We start from the raw sequence: 18,315 nt of genomic DNA, 5'->3' as shown, positions 1-18,315 counted from the left end.
CAGACTCCTTTCATAGGACCATTTCCTCTTACTCAGTGTACCTCCAAGGTAAACCTCAGACAGGCATGGAACAGGTCCTGGATGTTTCCACTTGTCCCTATCACATCGTGGTTTTCCTTCCCTACAAAGCCCCCAGTTTTACCTGTTATTTCCTAAACCCTCTTTTACTCACTTCAGACCCATGGATCTGCCTTTGCCTCCTGTCTTAATCTCTCTGAACTCTCCTAGGTCTTAGCACCCAGCCAATTCCTCATCACAGTCCCTCTGCGCGGCCTGACCGGGTACAGGGAGTGCCAAGTGCGGCACTGGCGTTATTACACCGTGCACGGAGCCAAGCTCCTCTCCTCTGTGCGGGACCCCGAGGAGCTGCATCAATGGCTAGAGGTGGAGCAGTTCTCAAAAAGCCTTCAGCAGTGGCATGAGACGGACGTGAACATCGAAGGCGATCTGGTTCCAGCCAAAGTCCTCGTTGTCTTCCGGGAGCTGGTGGAGAAGTCGATTATCTCCTGTAACCTCTCCAGTGAGTTTAGTGGGGACAGCTAAAAGGGGAACTGTCTGTCTTCCGCAGCTGGTGGAGGGGAAAATACCACACACACACAAGTGTTTGGGACATTCACATGATCAGAAGTTAAAAAACAAAAAACCACAAACAAACCCTTCAAGAAACAGGGAGCCTCTAGCCTACTGAAATGATGTAAATGTAAACCTGCACTGAAGACAGAATTAAGTAGTCCTTAGACTCTTCATACCCCAAATGGTGCTCCTTTCTTAGGAATCTGGGTAAGTTAGTTCTCCAGCAGCATCACCTTCTCAATTCAGCCAAGATGCAACCCAGATTTTCAGAGCATTTAGGAATTTGTCTGGGAAAAGGTCTTTTTATTCTGCTGCAGCATCAGCAATATATCTCAACTAGCAGGAAAATACTGTGGGAAAATTGGATAGAGGGAAAGTGCATAAGTTAGAGGAGGGAAAAGCGCTTGAAGATATGTGTAGGGCAGATAATGCTCTAGGGGAAGGTTAGATACCTGTACATTTCCAGCATGGAGTTGTAGGGACTCATTAGGACTTCAAGCAATGTCTGTTGGACAAGTACTGTCATTTTCTCAGTGCCCAGGCTAATCCAGAAGCGTTCAGCAGCTATCATGGAAGTTTGCTTTCAGTAGTGGTGCTGATCCTTCTGTGACCAATTCCAAAGTGCCTGTGTATTTCCTGTGGCTATTTATATATGACATAATGCAATCAGTGGTGCATGCAACATGCTTTCATAGCTGTGACATCTGCAGCAAAATGCTGCCTGAACAGTGATCCTCGTATTTAATTCTTAGCATCCTAGAGGCATGTTGCAGACTTCGGCTAATGAACACATGGCTTTGTCCAAGCCAAATAGTCTGTGTTCATCTTTTCACATTAAGACACTGTGACATAGTCAAGCTCAGACTATGGTGCCTTTTCTCACAGCATGTTTCCAGGATGACTTTATTCATCAGCAGCCTGATATGGGTCTTCTGTATTCCAAAGAAATAAGACACATTTCACCTCCTCTGATTGTACTCTGAATTTTACTTGTAGGAGAAAACATGTTAAAGTCAAGCTCAGCTAAATTCTTGCATTCTTCTAGGAAATGTTTCTTATGATAGAAGGGAAAAGGGAGATGTGGATAAAATTTTACCATTGAGGCTCACAGAAGAGGTCAGGTGAAAAGGGCTTTTATCTGAAGCTTTACTTATGTGGAAGTCACTGTGTTGAGGTGAAAACCTGGCGTTGTGTCTAGAAGCAGTTCATCAAGTTGTTGAGCCAGGAGAAGCACTTCAAAGGGACCTGGAGAGTGAAGTCTGGGGTGATGATGCTGATTCCTTTTTTGTAAGGAATTCTCCTTTGGGAGGAGATGGAGACAGAGGAGATGAAGTGAGATGGAGTCAGGAGGAGTAATTACCGTTTTTTGTTTTTGTGAAGAACAAACTCCCTTCATTCCATGGCTTATCCAAAGTTACATAAGAATTTCCACATTTCGTTGCTTCCTTGCTTTTTAATTCTTTGAGCACCCAGCAGAAACTGAGTATTTCTGGTGCCTCACTTGCCATTGGTGGAAAGATAGATAGCACAGTCATGATACTTTTGGAAACGTTGTGAATTTACTTATGTGCTGACACAGCTATGGCTCTAATGCTTTTCAGCTGCTGGGGATCCCTGCTGAGAGCTTGGTAGCAGCGTAGTTCCTGTTTTGGTGCCAGGCTTGGCTCAGCATGGAAATAACACAGATTTTACTGAGGGTTATGAAGTTCTGGTGGGGATGGATTCCACTGTGCGTTCTGGAGGAGATGCTAAATTGCCATTGGGAGTAGGCAGATATTTCCTCAGTGAAAGCAAAAGTTGCCATCCCAAATGTTCTTCACTGTCCCTCAAGTCTGTTGTGTGGGTTCCTGGTGGAATTGCTCCCTAGCCCACATCAATCAAAATGAGGTGGATTAACACACTACTACTTAAACTGCGTATGGGATTCTGCTCTGTCTTTTACTTTAGTGGGTTAGAGCATGATCACACAATTGGCTCAGATGACAAAGCTGAAGGAGCAGTGATCCATCCAAAGTGACAGGAAAAGATGGGACAGAAACTTTTTCCATGAACACAGCAGGACCAACAGGAAACACCTCACTAAGCACATTAGTTGCAACTTTCATTCCTTTCTTCTTTCTTCCACGAAAAGTATTGTTACCAGCGAGACAGGCAGTTAACCCTTTTTGTATGACAGCTATGCACAAAAGGTAATATATTCTGGCACTGGCTTCTGTGCAAGTGCATCCCAGAAAAAAAAGAAAAAAAAAGAAAAAAAAAATATTGTGCATACCCCACAAAACATTCTGAATGATCAGCGAGGGTAAGTCATTTGGTCTGATCACAGGTCCTCTGAAGGATTAAGGACTTTAAATATGAAATGTTTGTCTGGTCCTCTCTAATCAGAAGTGTTGTACTGCACCATTAGAAATGTTAGTTAGGTTGCACCAAGCACCAGATCCTAGGACCTAAGAGGACCACAGGGGAAAACAAAAGCATAGTAATTGAAGGTAAGATTGACAATCTAGTTCATTTTCTTCCTGTTCTCATTCCCCAGGGCAGATTGAGATTTTGTGTGTGTGTCTTCTCATGTTATCGAAGAGAGTGTTAAGATCAATGGTACTGCAAGGCCCATTTTGGACATGGGCACTAGACAGCCCCTTGCAGGAAAATGATCTTTTTACCTTTATTATCTTCTCATGTTGTTCCTTCACAGGCAAGGTGACGGTGCTGGAGAGCTTCAGCTCAGTGGTCCGGGTAGCTGTGGAGACGTCAGAATCCCAGGTGGAGGTGGAGCTGGTCCCTACCGTGGAGATCCCGACTTGCTGGCCCGAGAAAGCCCGGTGGCCTCGCTGCCTTAAGCGTTGGCCTTCCCAGGAAAAAGTGCAGTGCATCAAGGCAAGCAGTGTAAAAACAAACTATAAAGTCTGTGCAGAAATTTACCTTGTGGACATCTAATAGTGGTTTCCCAAATGAAGGACTGCAGGGTGAAGGCACTTTCTCACAGTTTCCTTGCCAGCCTAATTCTGTCTATCCCTACAAAGCTCTTGGCTGGATTGTGGCACTCCAGCTCAGCCCCAGTTGCCATGTTGCCACAAGTCCAGTTCTGCTTTCCAGTCCTGGTCCCTTCTCGTCCATGACCTGCTGCTTCATGGCACAGTGCCTGTGGATCTGTGCCTTGGCTTTAGTAGCGCTGCTTGTACTGCACCTGGTGGCTCTAAAGCTGGGTCTTCTGGGAGTAACTGATGTCACCACATGGGGAAAAAGACAAATTGCATGCTCATTCAGTTGGGAATTATGATGGGAGAATTACCCATGTCTGCCATCTCTGTTAACCCTGTTTAGAACACAGTGCCCCACTTGGAGAGATGTCACACATCCTCTCTGTAACATTGCATTGCTCAGAGAAGTTTGCTTCAGATCTGGTGTCACACTTCCCCTTTTGTCCACAGTCACTTGGTTTTGACCTTTTGGCCCGCTCCAATTATCACTGGCAGCTTTGCTTCTCCCGTGCTGAGCATATGCTCATGGAAGGCCTCGATGAAGATGGTGGTTGTCGCATGAAGTGCTTCAGGGTCATGAGGCAGATGAAGGAAGATGTCTGGTGTGCTGGAAATAAGCCTATCATCACTGCTTATCACCTTCAGGTAGGCATTGCTGTGATATAAGATACAGTCTCAGAAACGGTCTGGCTTCTATTCAGTAATGTCAAAATGTCACAACTTAAATCCCTGTAGCATCTGCTATGTAATTTCGAAGGTAGTTGTTAAAATTGCCATACCACTTCATTGCTTTTCAGTGGTAAGAAGTTTAATGAGCACATGTTCCATATTTCAAAAAGAAACTAAATCCTGTAGGAGCATCGTGATTGCAGAGATGCAATTAATGCTGGAGCTGAGGCACTCACTCTGTCTTGCCTTCACATAGTCATTGCATTATTGTTTTTGTGTAGTTACCTCCTACCTCTTGACTACCCAGCCATCCATATCTGTCTGCAGGAAAACTTGTGCATTTGTCTTTCTGGATGTGCACCAAACAAAATTCATCATTTCACAAATGAGGGGCTAAGTGCCAGTTCTGGTATTGTTTTACCTGGGGTGAGAAGGGAAGAAAGGTGTAAAAAGGTGGTAGTGTCCTCCCTAGACATGCTACAGGATTTAAGATGGCTTCGCTCAACAAACAGCACTTGTGAAGAAGGGACAGAAAGCCTCAGAGGACCAAGTAAGCACGTTCGTTGTGCTTACCCTCCTAGGAATGATGTTCACCTTCTGAAAGACCTACTTGCAGTTTGAAAGCCACCTCTGTGCCTCTTTAGACAGTTGGCAGCTCAGGCCCCTTCAGTAAATGCTGGGGATAGATCAGCTGCTTGTCACCTAACTGGAAAAGCAGCACTGTTTTCCTTGCCTCCAGAAACTTCATTGTAACAGCTGCCCATGGATCTTGCTGAAGTGGTGTTAGTGTTGATGAAAGGTAAGTGCTCTGCAAACCTCCGAGGGGTAGCTTTCACTGAGCTACAGCTTGAGTTCCTCACTATGTCTTTTGTTCCCTGGCAACATTAAAAAGAAGCCTTTGCGGTTATTGTGGCTGTGAATAAAAAACTGCTCACATTTGAAAAGCTGTCTGGGAAGAAATTCCTCAGCACTACAGCGACTGCAAGGCCAATTGGAGGGGGGAAAAGCAGGCAAACTAGAAGACGATGGCTTCTTTTGATGAAATTCTACCTCTGAAGAAATAAAGACATCGAAGGCTGTAGTTCAGCTGTGTCTCACAGTATCTGTGGGTCTGTTTGGGACACTGAATCTGAAGAATAAAATTGGGATTAAAAGGACGCTAAGGAATTTAGATGAATTATGGCTCCCATGAAGGGTGACTTTTTGCTTTTAGAACTGGTTTGTCAGGTTGACTAAGATGGTCGGTAAGGCTTTTTTGGTTCAGTAAGTATAAGCACCTCCAGAACATTCTTCTCAGTCGTAGGAAAGTCTGTAAAAATGCAGCACGGGCAGCATAAAACTAATCCCACAATAGCAATAGTCACGTGCATTTCATTATTTTAACTATTGATTTCCTAAATGTAATATCACATGAAATAAACTTGGGGGAATAGAACATAGCACATGCTATGCTGTGCGTCAGAAAACAAACAAACAAATCAGGTTGTATTTGACCAGAAAGCAAGCCCTCCAGCTGCAATAACTGCTTGGAATCCCAGTCCACTTGGAAGGCAGATCTGCGTGCATTTGCAGCACAAGTATGACTGAATCTAGCAATTATGCTAACCTGATTATTATTATTCTCTCCCTCCTTGCACCTACTGTCTTCTACACTTGTATAATAGGGTATTTTAACACCTAAAATACCTGGAATTTCTACAGTGACCCATGCTGGAGGATGGTGAGGTTGTCTTAGCAAGACCAGTTTCCTTGGGCTCCTGCAGCAGTTAATGGAGAGGGGCTCCTCAAGGGGGAGAGATCCTTACCAGGAACATCACAGAGCTGCTCTGCCTGATCCCATGAGGAAGCTTTCTCTCCCTGTTAACTTTCTGAGGATCCTGAGAAACCTGGCTGGCCTTTGTGAATCCCCCTTCCCTGCCTGCCCCAGCTCTCAGTGCAGGATCCTCAGGATGTCCTGTGAGGTTTACAGGGCAAAGGAAACGGGATAGCCATGGGGAGCTGAGAGGGCTTTGCCTTGGGCTGTTGGTTGTGATCCCTCTGTCAAAGAAACGTTAGCGCAGGAAGACTGCAGTGCGAGCCTCTCTGACTTCCAAGGCTGCCAGCCATTTACCAGCACTAAAATTGCCTTAGTAAGCTCTGTGAGCCCTCGACAGAACCTCTAACACCTCTCCTCTCCCATCTGCTTCTTGCAGACAGTGCTATTCTGGACGTGTGAAAAATACCCACGCACCAAGGATTGGCGCTGCTTCCGCGAAGCCTTCCTGAGGCTGGTGCAGAAGCTGCACAAGTGCGTAAGCCAGCACTTCCTCAAGCATTACTTCGTCAAGAACACCAATCTGCTCAAATACGCCAACACCAGTGACCTGGACGTGGTGGCCAGCAAGCTCGCAGTCTTCTTAGAGAACCCCGTCTTCTGCCTGGACTGAGGCAGGGGGAGGCCTCCTCGCCCCAGCTTTGAGCTGTTCCCCCACCTCTTCTCCCCGCTGGTGGTTGCTCTTCGTGTGTCCTTCCAGTAGATGTTGCAGCTGGCTTTCTAAGACAGTTGGCACATGCAGCGTGAAAGAGACGTGTCAAGCTGGCAGCGGTGGGCGGTGAAAACTGATGGAGGCATCGCTTGATGCCCAGCCGATCTAGCTCACTTTCAGCAGTGACAGCCTTCCTGGAAGCCACAGCCCGTGAAACCCAGCTCCGTGTCAGTCAGAGCAGGCAACAGCCTTGTTCTCTGCTTCCAGTCTTGTGGCACGCAAGCAGAAAGGCGTTGCGAAGACGTCTCGCCCTGCAGCCTCCCTGCTGTGTAACCTAGCACATGGATGGTGGCTGCCTCCCTCGTTCTCACAAGGACACTGTGCTTAATTCCCTGCCAGCCTCACAGGCCAGCTCTGCAGAAGAGCATGAGGAGCATGATTTCTGAGGTGTACTGAAGTTGGAAGCTTCCTCCGAGCCAATCTGTGATACCTCCATCAACAGTTAAATGGGATCCTGCTCCACCACAAAGATAACCATGCTAGTAGCCTTGAATAGCTCAAGGGAAGCAAGAAGAGGAGTGTTGGTTTTTACTGCCTCCTCATTTTTTTTTCCTCCTCCACCTCCATTTTTCCTCTCAAACTTCAAATATATTTTCTTCATGTTTGCCAGTTCTGTTAGTGCCATAAAACCAGGGGGCTCTGCCAGAGCAGATTTCACTCACACCCCCAGCTCCATCCAACAGGCTGGAGGAGTGGTAGGCTTTTCCCTAGTTTTTAGCACTCATATCGTTTTGGGTGGTGTACAGAAGAATATTTTTCAAAGGCTCTTAGCTCCAAAACCCTCCATGCTTTTAATATTATATTTGTTTAAAAAGAAAATCAGTTTTATTATTTCAAAAGAACAGAGTTCTAGAATAAATAATATTGGTTTTAATGTTATTAAATCACTGAAATTAAACCAAAGTGGACTTTTTTCTTACACCTGTGCAGGAAAATAAGTATTTCCTTTGCCAAGGGAGGTGAGGTAGCAGGGGTGGGATTTGCAGCCCATACCCCAGGGAGCTGCTGTGGTGGAAGGACTGCAAGAGGACCATCTGTGGCAGAGCATCTCCCCCTTGTGTCAAGCTGTGGTCTAACCATGCATCTTCAGCGTAGTCTCTGCTTTCTGGCTTTGCTTTTTAACACAGGAGTAACTCTTGCAGGAGTTACTTTATCTCATATCCCAGTCCAACATTCTGAAAGTCCAGCCCCTGGGTCCCCGGGGTCTCACCCAGGCTTCTGAAGACTTCCCATCTCACCAGTCCGTTCCACTTGCATTTGGGAGCTGTGTTGTGTGGGAGTGCTGGTCCCAGGCTCACAGCTGGTTATAGGTTCAGGGAGGATTCAGGAGAGGATGCAGAAGTCCTTACCCACCCCACCTTTAGTAGCACTTTCCAGAAGAACCGGAGCCACAGCTCCAAACTTTCTGCCTGAGTCTATTACTTTCTATTAAAGAAAGATGCCCCAAATCCTGTATGAGTGTAATCTTGTTGATGCATTTTCCCCTCCTGACTTCACACAACTCTAAACGTTAATTTAGGACAGGCACTGAGGTCTTCAGGGTATGTGGTGATTGCTGCCAGGTTATCTCCCATTGCTCTGATAAAAAGCAGCTGAGAGATAACTTAGAGTTGCGGTGCTCAAGAGCCTGATGCTGCAGGGTCTGGCTGAGCTCCTGCTGCTGGGTTCTTACCAGATTGCAGGGCCTCAGCCACAGCATCTTCTCTATATTTCTTCAAAGCCTGTGGCACAAATCTACACAGACTTCGGGTGTACAAATTTCAAAGGCTAGGAACTGTGATGTCAGCTATCTTCAAAATGACTCCAAGAAAACAAGAGGAGGCACAAGACTGGGTATTCAAAGCAGATTTTGTGCCTTGGTAAAACACATGGGGATCTCACATGGTATTCTTATTCCTGCCCATCCTTATTCTACTAAATGCAGTAGAACTGGTGCATACCAGGTGAGACTCCCACTTCTCACCTTTTCCAGAAAGAAAGGATTCCCCAGTGCCACATGCTGTAATGTCACGCTGCTGTAGCAGGAGAAACGATGCCAAAGCAAATCTGGGAGGGAGGACTGGAGGTTAGTGCAGAAGGTTGGTGCCAACTCTGCATGGATCAATGTGAGTATGTCAGCATGAGGGCAGTTACTAGAGAAAACATTTCCCTCTATGGGGTGGCCATGCCTGTGCAATTTCAGTGCACTTTTCACACAAGAGCTGGAGCAGCTTATCCATGGGGAGCCGGAACTGTACTCTCCAAGCTGAGACTTCTCTCACCATGGACAATAACCTAGAGACAGGAGAAGTGCATTGGTGAAGAAGAGGGAGGTGATTACTACCTTGTTCCTTAGCTACTCACAGCTTTGTCTGATTTTCTCACTTGTCTGGTTTTCCCAAGTTAATTTTACCTACTATGATTTGTTCCTGGCAAAGCAGAAAAACACACTGTATCCTGAGCTCTTAGACAGTATCACTGAGTTTCTTATGTTCCTGAGCAAGTATGTGTATTGGTATAAATTAAGGATGTTTTTAGAAAAAAATGATAACCTGCAGGTGATCAAGTGTTGGCCTTCTACCGAAACCAACACCTGGCAGAAGGGTTACTTTTAAAATAAGCCCAGTGAATGCATCCACGTCCAGCATCAGTATATTCCCCTCTTATTTCAGCCTGGTTACCACTTAGAAATCCCTAATGAGTACTAAAATGAAGATCTTTATGTATTAATTCTACTAGTGTTGCTGGCCATATTTAGAGAAGATGGTGTGGATATTCTTCATGTCTAATTTTCCTTGGGGGTCAGCCGTTTGGGTTCCTCATCCCTCAGCCAAGTATAGGAGGTCTTTGTCCTGAGTTAGTTCTTCACTGGTGGAGAGAAGGGCCAGGAGGATCCCAGCTGTGTGGCCCTTCTTGCACCACTCCCCTACGTCAGATCCCACCCCCACAAATACCTTCCAGGTTGCTTTTCCACACCAATAACCAACCTGCATGGAACAGTTTTGAACAGGTAATTTCTCCTGCTAAACCCTTGTGCTCCAGGCTCATTTCTAAATGGAGCATGAGTGGCAATTTCTTGATGACACCACCATGTTGGACCATGGCTTTCCTGTTTTGGGTGAGCAGAGCTGTTCCAGTACCTTCCACACAAAGAGCAGAGAGACATCAATCTGCTGAGCAGCGTCAGACGGTTGGGGCTATGAAGTAATGTCTCCTGTTTCATCTTGATTTGTCTTGTGGTTGTAGGGTGTAGCTCCTGAAGCTGGAAGAGAGCAAAAGTGGTTTGAAAGGATGGTGAGAAAATATGTAAGACTCTTTAAAACTCTCATGTTTTATATTTTAGAGCCCTGACGCACAGTTTAGTTGTGTTTAGTTGTAGCTGTTGAAGAGTTTACCTCTCTGTATAGCCAGGGAGGATTTTTTTTTTTTTTTTTCAGTGTTATTATCCCAACTTGGCTGCAGCTGTGCAGCAGAGTCCTCAGCTGCTGCAGCTCACAGCCTGCTGTGAGGTGGGATCGTTTGCAGAGCCGTGGGGTGGAAGGTGCTGCTGCTCAGCCAGGAATGAATCAGCAAAGCCAGCGAGCCAGCCCAGAACGATAGGCTCCTGCTTTGAGCTAAGTCCAGTAATATTTTTTTTTCTCTCTTGTTGGCACACATGCAAATTCATCAGCTAGCACATGCTGCTGCAGGAAATATCACTGTGACCATATAAAACTAAAATCTGCCCTGGTAGCTACACTGCTACTGACCACAAAGGCACAGAGCAATCCACAGTTTCTTCTCCAGAACAGCAAGACAGGGACGGCTGCTAATAAAAGAGTGAGGGAAAAGGCTTTGGAGGAAGAACTATTGTGTTCATTGAAGGGGTGGAATGCAATAAAAAAAATTATCTCAGGGATGGGTGGGGAGAATGCTACGTGCATTATATCATCCACTGCAGGCCAGACTGAGTGGGGGAGTGTTTTTTGTGGTGGTGGGAGAGTTGTGCAGGAGGTATGCTGTAAAGAGACTTTTCCAAAGGTGCTTGTTGCATTTCTTATTATAGTAAACTTTCTACAAGTAGCTTTTCACCTATGCATCCAGTCTGCTTTGTAAAATCATGGCCTGACGCTATTGGCTACAGGTAAGCTTTACATTTTATTCTATTTTATTCTATTTTTAAAGATAAAACAAGAATAAGTCTAGATGAATGTAGACTTTCTTGAAGCATGTTGAATTTAATCAAAGGCTCTGTCTTTGTTCAGAGCATCTGGAGGGAAAGCCCCCTTACAGACACAGGGCATTCCCAGCACCCACCACAGACACCGTTGCTCCATCTAGCAGAAACTTCAGTTGGAAATTTGTAGCTCTTATATGAAGTAAAACCTCGTGAAACCTGTGATGTTCTGGTGTTTTTACACTGTTTGCATTTCAGTCACTAGAGGGCAATCTCGCTCTCACAAACGCACACCTTCACACCCATCCAGGATCTTCCTTAGTCTCAAAACCTGTGTCTTGCTAGTTTTCGTTGGACTGAGAGACAAATGAACTCGATTAATTGAATGCTATATTCCACTGCCAAAAAGGAGAGAAGGCAAGAGACCAAGGGAGAGCTTTCTAATGAATAGCAAGACTCAGGCAGAAAGTCTCTAAACTCTGGGAACTGCTCCAAGAGCCAGATTATGGATTTATTGCTTTCTGCAGCAGAAGATGGGCTTGCAGTAATTCCCAACAGCCTTGTTTTGGGGAGAGCACCACCAAGCAAAGTGCAGACAGGGTGCTGGGAAGGAGGGAACATTTGGGAGTAGCCACAGCCCTGCCCCATCCGGGCACGCTGCCTGCCCCTCTCTCCGTGGGCCCACTGAGAAAGCAACACAATCATGACTTCAGCTTCCTGGCATCTCCATCTCCCTCTTTTTCTCATTCTTCCTTTTCCCCGGGAGAGATTTTCCCCAACGCATTTTCTGATGCCATTCCTTCAGCTCTGGTGGGAATGGTCAGCCCTGACTGCGTGTCATCTCTCCTTCGTGTCATGGGACCCGTGTGTACACAGTGTCCATTAGAGACCATCTCCCCCATCCTCGTGCTCCTTCTTGGTTTGGAGTGATGCCTAGCGCTGAAGTTAGGCTACCTTGCGAACCGTGCTCTTGGTGGAGCAGCCCAGCCCCTCTGAGCAAAACTAGGACACTGCAGCGATAAGAAAGATAACAGGCTAATTCTGCCTTCATGATAGATGTTTTCCTCTCCACCAGTGCTAGGATTGCTATTCTTAATGATAAATATCACTTTTTATTATTATTATTTTTTCCCCTAGGACTCACATCCAAGGCCCTTGTGCTATCACATGAGACAGGGGCATGACACCAATGCTCAAAACAAGGGGAGGGATCCTGCTTGCCCTCTCAGGCCAGCCTCTACCATGTATGTGTACATCTTCCTGGCATCACCATAGCACGAGTGCAGTGCCCCCAGCCTCTCTGGGGTCTGACTTCTCTGGCTGGAGGAAGATGAGGAGTCTTACAAAAAACCTAAACAGTTCCAGGTGGCACATGTTCAACCCAAGATGTTGCAGCACAAAGAAATGGAAAATACTTTTTTCATGACGCAGGTATTTGTCAGTTTTGCTCCAGGCAACACCTTTTGTCTGAAAGAAGGGGACAGAATCAGAGCCTGGCTTTGAAAGCATCTGTTGGGTGCGTGATGAGGAATGCACAGAGCCTACCAGGCACCAGGGCTTTTGAGAGCACGCAGAATACATTTTCCACAGGAAAGATTCTCTAATTTACCCTTAGCATCCTCACAAATGGAAATTACAAGGAAATACATCAAGGAAAGAATTAATCAGATTGAAAGGCTTTGTAGTAATTAGAAGAATGAATGGCAACTTCTCAGGCTCCCTTGGGTGGTGGTAATTACCAGCTGCATGACTGTGATGTGTGCAAGTTAAAGTTTTCTGGATTAAAAAGCTGAACATCATCATTTCCTTTTTAGAGGAGCCTTTCTCGGACTTAGGCAGCTGTAGGGGCAAATAACTCAGAGAAACCTGCATTGTGCCTCCTTCTGCCATGCCACTTTAGCATGCGGGGTGGGGTGTTCTGCAGCCTGATCTCAAGCCATGGACCATTTCCCATCACTTTTTTGCTGTTGCCTTGGAGGAGATGAGTACCATTTATAACCCAGCAAACCAGGCAACCAAATCCTTTCTGTGGCAGCTGCAGACAGCCTTGGACCCATCTGCTTCTGCACCATATCCCAGCAGCAAAGGCCAGGTCATATTCCCTGCGGTGCCAATTCTGTCACTGGTGTGGCTGGGCAGCCCAAAGTGCAAGGCTGCATGCCTCATAACTCCGGGGGATAGACACAACTTGCCAGGGAAGGAGTTTTATTAATTCAAGAGAGCTTTTGAATGTCTGGTTTTAAGCTAATAATGACCTGAAATGGCAATGCATCTTAGGAGGAAATAAAAAATCTCTGGCAAAAAAAAATTTTGAAGAAAATGGACATCAAGTGATGGATTCCTGTGGTCCCCTTGTAGAAGGCTAAGGGCACTGGGCTAGGGGTTTCATCAGTCGCTGAGTCCCATCACCTGCTCTTTCTGGTCCTTGTTCCCAGATGAACCAAGAGCTGTTTCAAAGGTCCTTAGACGCTCCTAGATCTTTTGGGAGACAGAGTGTTTCAGAGCCGCACTGATCATCAGGAACTTTCTTTGAGCTTTCAGCCTGAATTCAGGCTGAGATTCAGTTCACAGCCAGCATTGTCTGGTTTTGTACCTACACAGACTCCAGCTGCTGTTCTCCCTCCGTAAGGTTTTGCTGTCTCTACAGCCATCACAAGGGTAATCATAAGCTCCCTTGGCTTTAGCAGAGCATGACTAGATATGCCAAACTCTTAAGGTCTCTGTTTTTCTCTGATGAAATCTCTGCTGCGGTCCTGCTCTGCACCTTTTCTAGGTGTAGTTCACCTGAGTGTGAATAACCAGATGGGGTCTCATTGGTATCTCCTGTAGTGGCACGTCACATAGATAGTACTAATCCATGCTGTGCCGAAGAGAAAAGAACACCAAAGGGTCAAGTCCCCTTAAAAAATAACTGCAGCTTCAAAGGAGGAGCGACTATCGTCAATGATTTCCTCCAGCAAACCAGGTTAGGCTGGTTGAAAGGCTTGCCGTGGTCTGCTTGGCTTTGAAGTGAACCGAATTCCCAAGGCTGTGAGCCAACAGATTCATCATCTCCTGCAGGCCTGAGCTCCGGCCAGAATCGATCGTTCTGTTTCGGTGTGTTCCTCCCTGTGCTCCCCAGCCCCTGGCTGCCTCAGGGCTGAGCTTCTCCCCAGCTTCTTGAGTCGCTCGTGGTGTCCATCCCTCCTTGCAACACCCATCTGGCTTTTTACACCTCAGCCGGAGAGTCCGGCTGTTTTCTAGCTTCGTCATTACAATACTGGAGGCTGGAGAGGCAACAGATCAGTGACCAGAGCTAATAGCAGCAAAAAGGATTAAATGAACAATAGGTCTTGAGAGTAATTTATGAATGCCATTAGCCGCTGAGAGGGAATTACGTTATGGCTGCAGCTCCGAGGGGGGAGCGTGGTTCTTATCTGGGCAGGAAGAAAAAAAATAATAATGTCTGATTGCATTTGGATTAACAAACAATGGCATTGATCTGTCATGGGAGGCATCTCGGACTGTTATGTTTAGATTAGGTCTAGTGACATCTGAACAAAGATAAACTGTGTTTCCTCTATCTTGTGTTCAGACCCCTGTGGCCAGTGAGCATCGGGTTGGCATCTTGGGGCTGTGGCCATACAGTGACGACCACTTTTTTTTGATGGTTCTCCATCAAAACTCTTGCAGAAAGCAGGTTTTCCTCCTTTCCCACGTGCAGTGGTCTGCCTCAAACAGGATGTGGGTTGCACGAGCGTTTCCCTGCAGCCTGCCTACCACGACCCAAGGATGGCACCGAGCAAACCCCTCCTTTGTCTGAAATTTCGCCTCCGTGTTTTGTTTCACAGTCAGCGCGGCATCTCATTAAACTGCTCAGCCTGGCAGCTGGGACCGTTTGTTATCGTGTGATATGGAGGCTCATAATCAGATTAAACCTCGGGATCATATTGTGGAGGGAGAGATTAGGCTGCAGAACAAAGCAAGAGTTTAATTTTGCGCGACAGCGCAGTCACCTCTCCTGGGGGTCGAGAGGGGCAGAGGAAGACGCCGCGGAGGGTCTGTGCCCCTGGCTCAGTTTTCAGCAGAAAGGCTTTAGGACCTGCTTTGAAGTATGGGGTGGACCTGCAGCCACCGGCTCACGAGGCTGGCTCACTCTGCTTGTTGTCCCAAATGGGGACTGGAAGTGAGGGCTCACATGGGAAGAAAAATCCAGGGGGTGTAGGTGGTGCACTGGCGACTTAATTCTTATCTCTGTGCTGGAGTTAAAGCCAATTAGGGGGCAAAATCTGTACAGAAAACTGCTTTTTCTCAGGGAAACTCTGGGCTCGGGGGAGGTGCAGGCACCCACATCATCACATGCATGTTCTGTTATCACCAGTGAAATCAGTGGGACTCTATAAATACACCCACCTTCAGAAATGGTGGCTGAGCTGACTCCTGTCCCCAAAGAAGTAAACAGCTGTCAGGAAGTGGAGATAAAAACACGTACATACATTTTTTACAACTGTACCTAAGACAATTGTAAGCTCTGTTCCTGCACTCCCTGTTACTTGTCCTGGAGATGCACTTAATGAATAATATATTCTTTCACCAGCTTGATCCTTTGCTCAGATATTATGCCCTCTTCCTCCCCCTTTGTCTGCTCTCTGTTCCCTGGAGACTAAGCAGCTTAGGGCAGGAGCCTGGCATAGGAAGATCTTCGTTTTCCTTGTGCTTCCTGAAACTTAACACAATACAAACCCGCAGAAGAGCCTCAGAGTAAGGGAGGAGATCCTGAATCCGAACCGCTGGAAAGCAGCCAGAGACCTTCCAGCCGCCCGAGACGATCGCTGCGGTGAGGAGGGGAGCAGATGGAGGAGAGACACCAGCACCTCGCTCGGCACAAGAATTACCTCCACGCAGATCGCCAGCGGTGTCCCCTGCTTCCAGATGATGAAGTGCTGGCGTGCTGGGGGTGGCGGTGCCAGATGCTGGATGTATGGCTTCAGGGAGCGCGCATCCGATGTTAACAAAAAGCAGAAGACGGCAGCGGGCTGTCTTCCCCTCTCGGTGCCTGGCAGGAACTGAGAAAGGGCACTCGCACAATGGGAAGGCATAAATCTGCCTGTGACACTCTTTAACCTTGCAGCAGGACCGGAGGATGGGCCAGCGGGAGTCCTGAGCTGTCCCCAGGACCTCCACATAACACACGGCTTTTGGGCAAGCTCCTGGCCCCAGGAGGGGCTGGGGAAGCTGCTCTGGAGGCAGAGCCCTCCAGCAGTGCCTGGGGGCTTCTGTGCTCAGCCCACAGCAAGGGTAGGACTGGAACAGAGGTAGAAATCCTTCTCCAGCTGGCCAAGCCCACCTGGGCATAGCATTCTAGACGTAGGCTGTATTTTCCTGCATCCATGCGTACGCAGGCCACATGTCCCAGGGGCACAGCCCAGGCTCCCTTTGCCCGTGCACCAAGCTGGAGGTGAAGCCGCTGACCCTGTGAGCAGGGTGCAAAGCACATTGTGGCTGGGTGAGGAGGCTGACCTGGGCAAAGGCTGGCTCCTGTTACCCCGGGGACTTTCTCAGGTAACGTGGCCCTGCTCCTGGGCACTCTGTTCTTGTGCTCTCCCAGCACGGAGAACCTGTAGCAAGCGGTTCATTCATTTGCTAGGATGTACATTTTTCCAGGCAAAGTGGAGGCCCACGTGCCTGTTTATGTTGTTTAACATCTCTCTTTTACTTAGGAAACCACAGCAAAGGCCACTCTTCATGTGCTCAGGCGGAATATCTTTGAACCCTCACCCTGCAATCAAAGTAAGAAAACGGAAAACAATGCTTCAATAAATAGTCGCTGTTTGCATCCCAAATACGTGTAATTTATGAAAAACACGCTAGCATGCAAAACCAGTGCCTGCTGACTGAGCTCTTCATAACACGTGGTTAGTAAACAGGAGGGTAGCGGGTTCCGTGTGTGTTTTTCTGAACAGGAAACATCTCAAAAAAGAAAAAAAAAAAGGCAAAACTCCATATTTAAAATGCAACCTAAAGCACCACTGTGGGAGCAGCCTGGGAGAGCCCTGACACCCATTTCTCTTGTACCCTGTGCCGTGGGCACTGCAGGCAGGGCTTTTGGAGGGGCTGGTCTGGTGCCCACGTGCTGCCCGTGCTATGCTGGAAATTTCACACGAAACTCTGAGGGAGGAGCAGGTGCATCCCCTTCTCAGCTCACAGAGAGGCCGGCCGGGTGTGTGAACAATAATGAAGGAAAGCTGCAATATGTGCCAAACTCTGAGGCTTAATGGGCAGAAACCCTAATGTCAGCCCAGCAAGCGTCTTGTAATGCTGACAACGGGGCTACAGGGGAACAAAACGCCGGCTCTTGCCTACGTACCCTGGACAACAGCTCAATCTAAAAATCACTCTGTAAGAGGCCGCGCATCAGATGTAGCTTTTATTGATTTCTTTCCGTGGTCTGCTCTTACAAGCTGGAAAACCCCCATAACAAAATCCTGGTCAGATAAAACGTAGGTGCCAGAGTCATATTTGAAATGCTTATGATGCAAGGTACACGGTGGTGTTTTGAGAGAAGAAGACCATTAAAATCACTGTGATCTCTGCTTTTCTCCTTCCATTTCCCTTCAGTTTGTTGACAGAACATCCCCAAAAGCATCCCCAAACCCTCCTAGACCTCCAGCCAGACCCTGTCAGGCAAGGCACGAAGACGCTGTGATCACCAGCCCACCTCTGAGAGCCTGCAAACACTGGCTAGGACTCGAGGCGGGTTTGCTAAACATTTGCTAGGACATTTAAGCTGCGGTTTGTCCTGCTGAGCGTGGCCATTTGGCACAGACCGTGCTGTGCAGCGTTGGCTGGGGGGAAAGAGAGGTGTGACTGTGGTGATCTGTGCTCCTTGTGTTGCTGCACGGTGCAGGAGGGCAGCACGTGGCTCATCCAAGGTGACATGCAGAGGGTGGTCTGGCTCTCCCAGCCCTCTGTCCTGCTGGCCTTGCTGCTTGCTTAGCCTGTGCCGAGCCGAGAAGCCATCCCCGAGCCTGTGGCTGCTCCTCAGAAGAGCTGCCGCTGTTGTTTGTGACGCGGCTCTGCTCTTCTCCCTGCTGATATTTGATATTCTTAATGGATATGGGTTTCTTGCTTCCTTGCTTTGTTTGTTTAAATCCTGCTTGGTGTTTACAAATCCGTCTCTTGACCAGTTGCAGGGCTCTGTCTGCACAACCCCTAGCATTTCTTGTGCCTTGGATGTAAATATTTTTGTTGGTTTCTGGCTCTACATGCAAGCTGGTCATGAGGGGAGCAGCATCACTCCTGCCGCCCAGCCCCTGCTGTCCTGTAGCAGGGCAGTGACTGGAAGCACAGTATTTCTCAGATGGACCACAACGAGCCGTGTTAGCAGGAATTTTGTTTCTCCAACCTGTGCAGACAGCTATACGAGTCTCTGGACTGCCATCTATCTGCCCAG

General features: G+C 47.4%; 1 protein-coding gene and 2 long non-coding RNA genes across 7 annotated transcripts in view; 2 read left to right on the top strand and 1 right to left on the bottom strand.

Annotated features, from left to right (window-relative positions):
- MAB21L3 (mab-21 like 3) overlaps positions 1-7,556 on the top strand; it is a 30,606-nt gene extending 23,050 nt beyond the window's left edge. Inside the window, exons 5-8 of one of the 3 annotated variants that reach the window (XM_038185693.2) lie at positions 229-520; positions 3,269-3,450; positions 4,005-4,199; positions 6,416-7,556. In XM_038185693.2, the coding sequence (XP_038041621.1) occupies positions 229-520; positions 3,269-3,450; positions 4,005-4,199; positions 6,416-6,649 (903 nt within the window). In that variant the 3' untranslated portion in view covers positions 6,650-7,556. The remainder of the gene's footprint in view (positions 1-228; positions 521-3,268; positions 3,451-4,004; positions 4,200-6,415) is intronic. The other 2 variants (XM_038185701.2, XM_038185697.2) reach the window with 2 other exon arrangements.
- Positions 7,557-8,308: 752 nt separating this feature from the next.
- Positions 8,309-15,879, bottom strand: LOC140003518 (uncharacterized). 2 transcript variants are annotated; one of them, XR_011812322.1, is made up of 3 exons: positions 15,758-15,879; positions 9,868-9,989; positions 8,309-9,022 (listed from the first exon to the last, which is right to left on the bottom strand). It is a non-coding gene; the product is annotated as an uncharacterized lncRNA (long non-coding RNA). The 2 variants fall into 2 exon arrangements; XR_011812321.1 differs by lacking the exon at positions 15,758-15,879 and adding an exon at positions 10,084-10,133.
- Positions 10,159-18,019, top strand: LOC119715519 (uncharacterized). Of its 2 annotated transcripts, XR_011812323.1 has the most exons (3): positions 10,159-10,546; positions 10,773-10,850; positions 12,021-18,019. It is a non-coding gene; the product is annotated as an uncharacterized lncRNA (long non-coding RNA). The 2 variants fall into 2 exon arrangements; XR_005262616.2 differs by lacking the exon at positions 10,159-10,546 and having other exon boundaries at positions 10,559-10,850.
- Positions 18,020-18,315: the final 296 nt, after the last annotated feature.

This window comes from Anas platyrhynchos, chromosome 1 (assembly GCF_047663525.1).
Source record: "Anas platyrhynchos isolate ZD024472 breed Pekin duck chromosome 1, IASCAAS_PekinDuck_T2T, whole genome shotgun sequence".
Classification (NCBI taxonomy): Eukaryota; Metazoa; Chordata; class Aves; order Anseriformes; family Anatidae; genus Anas; species Anas platyrhynchos.
The sequence above is the reverse complement of the archived record's forward strand: the minus strand, read 5'-3'. Positions and strand labels throughout refer to the sequence as shown.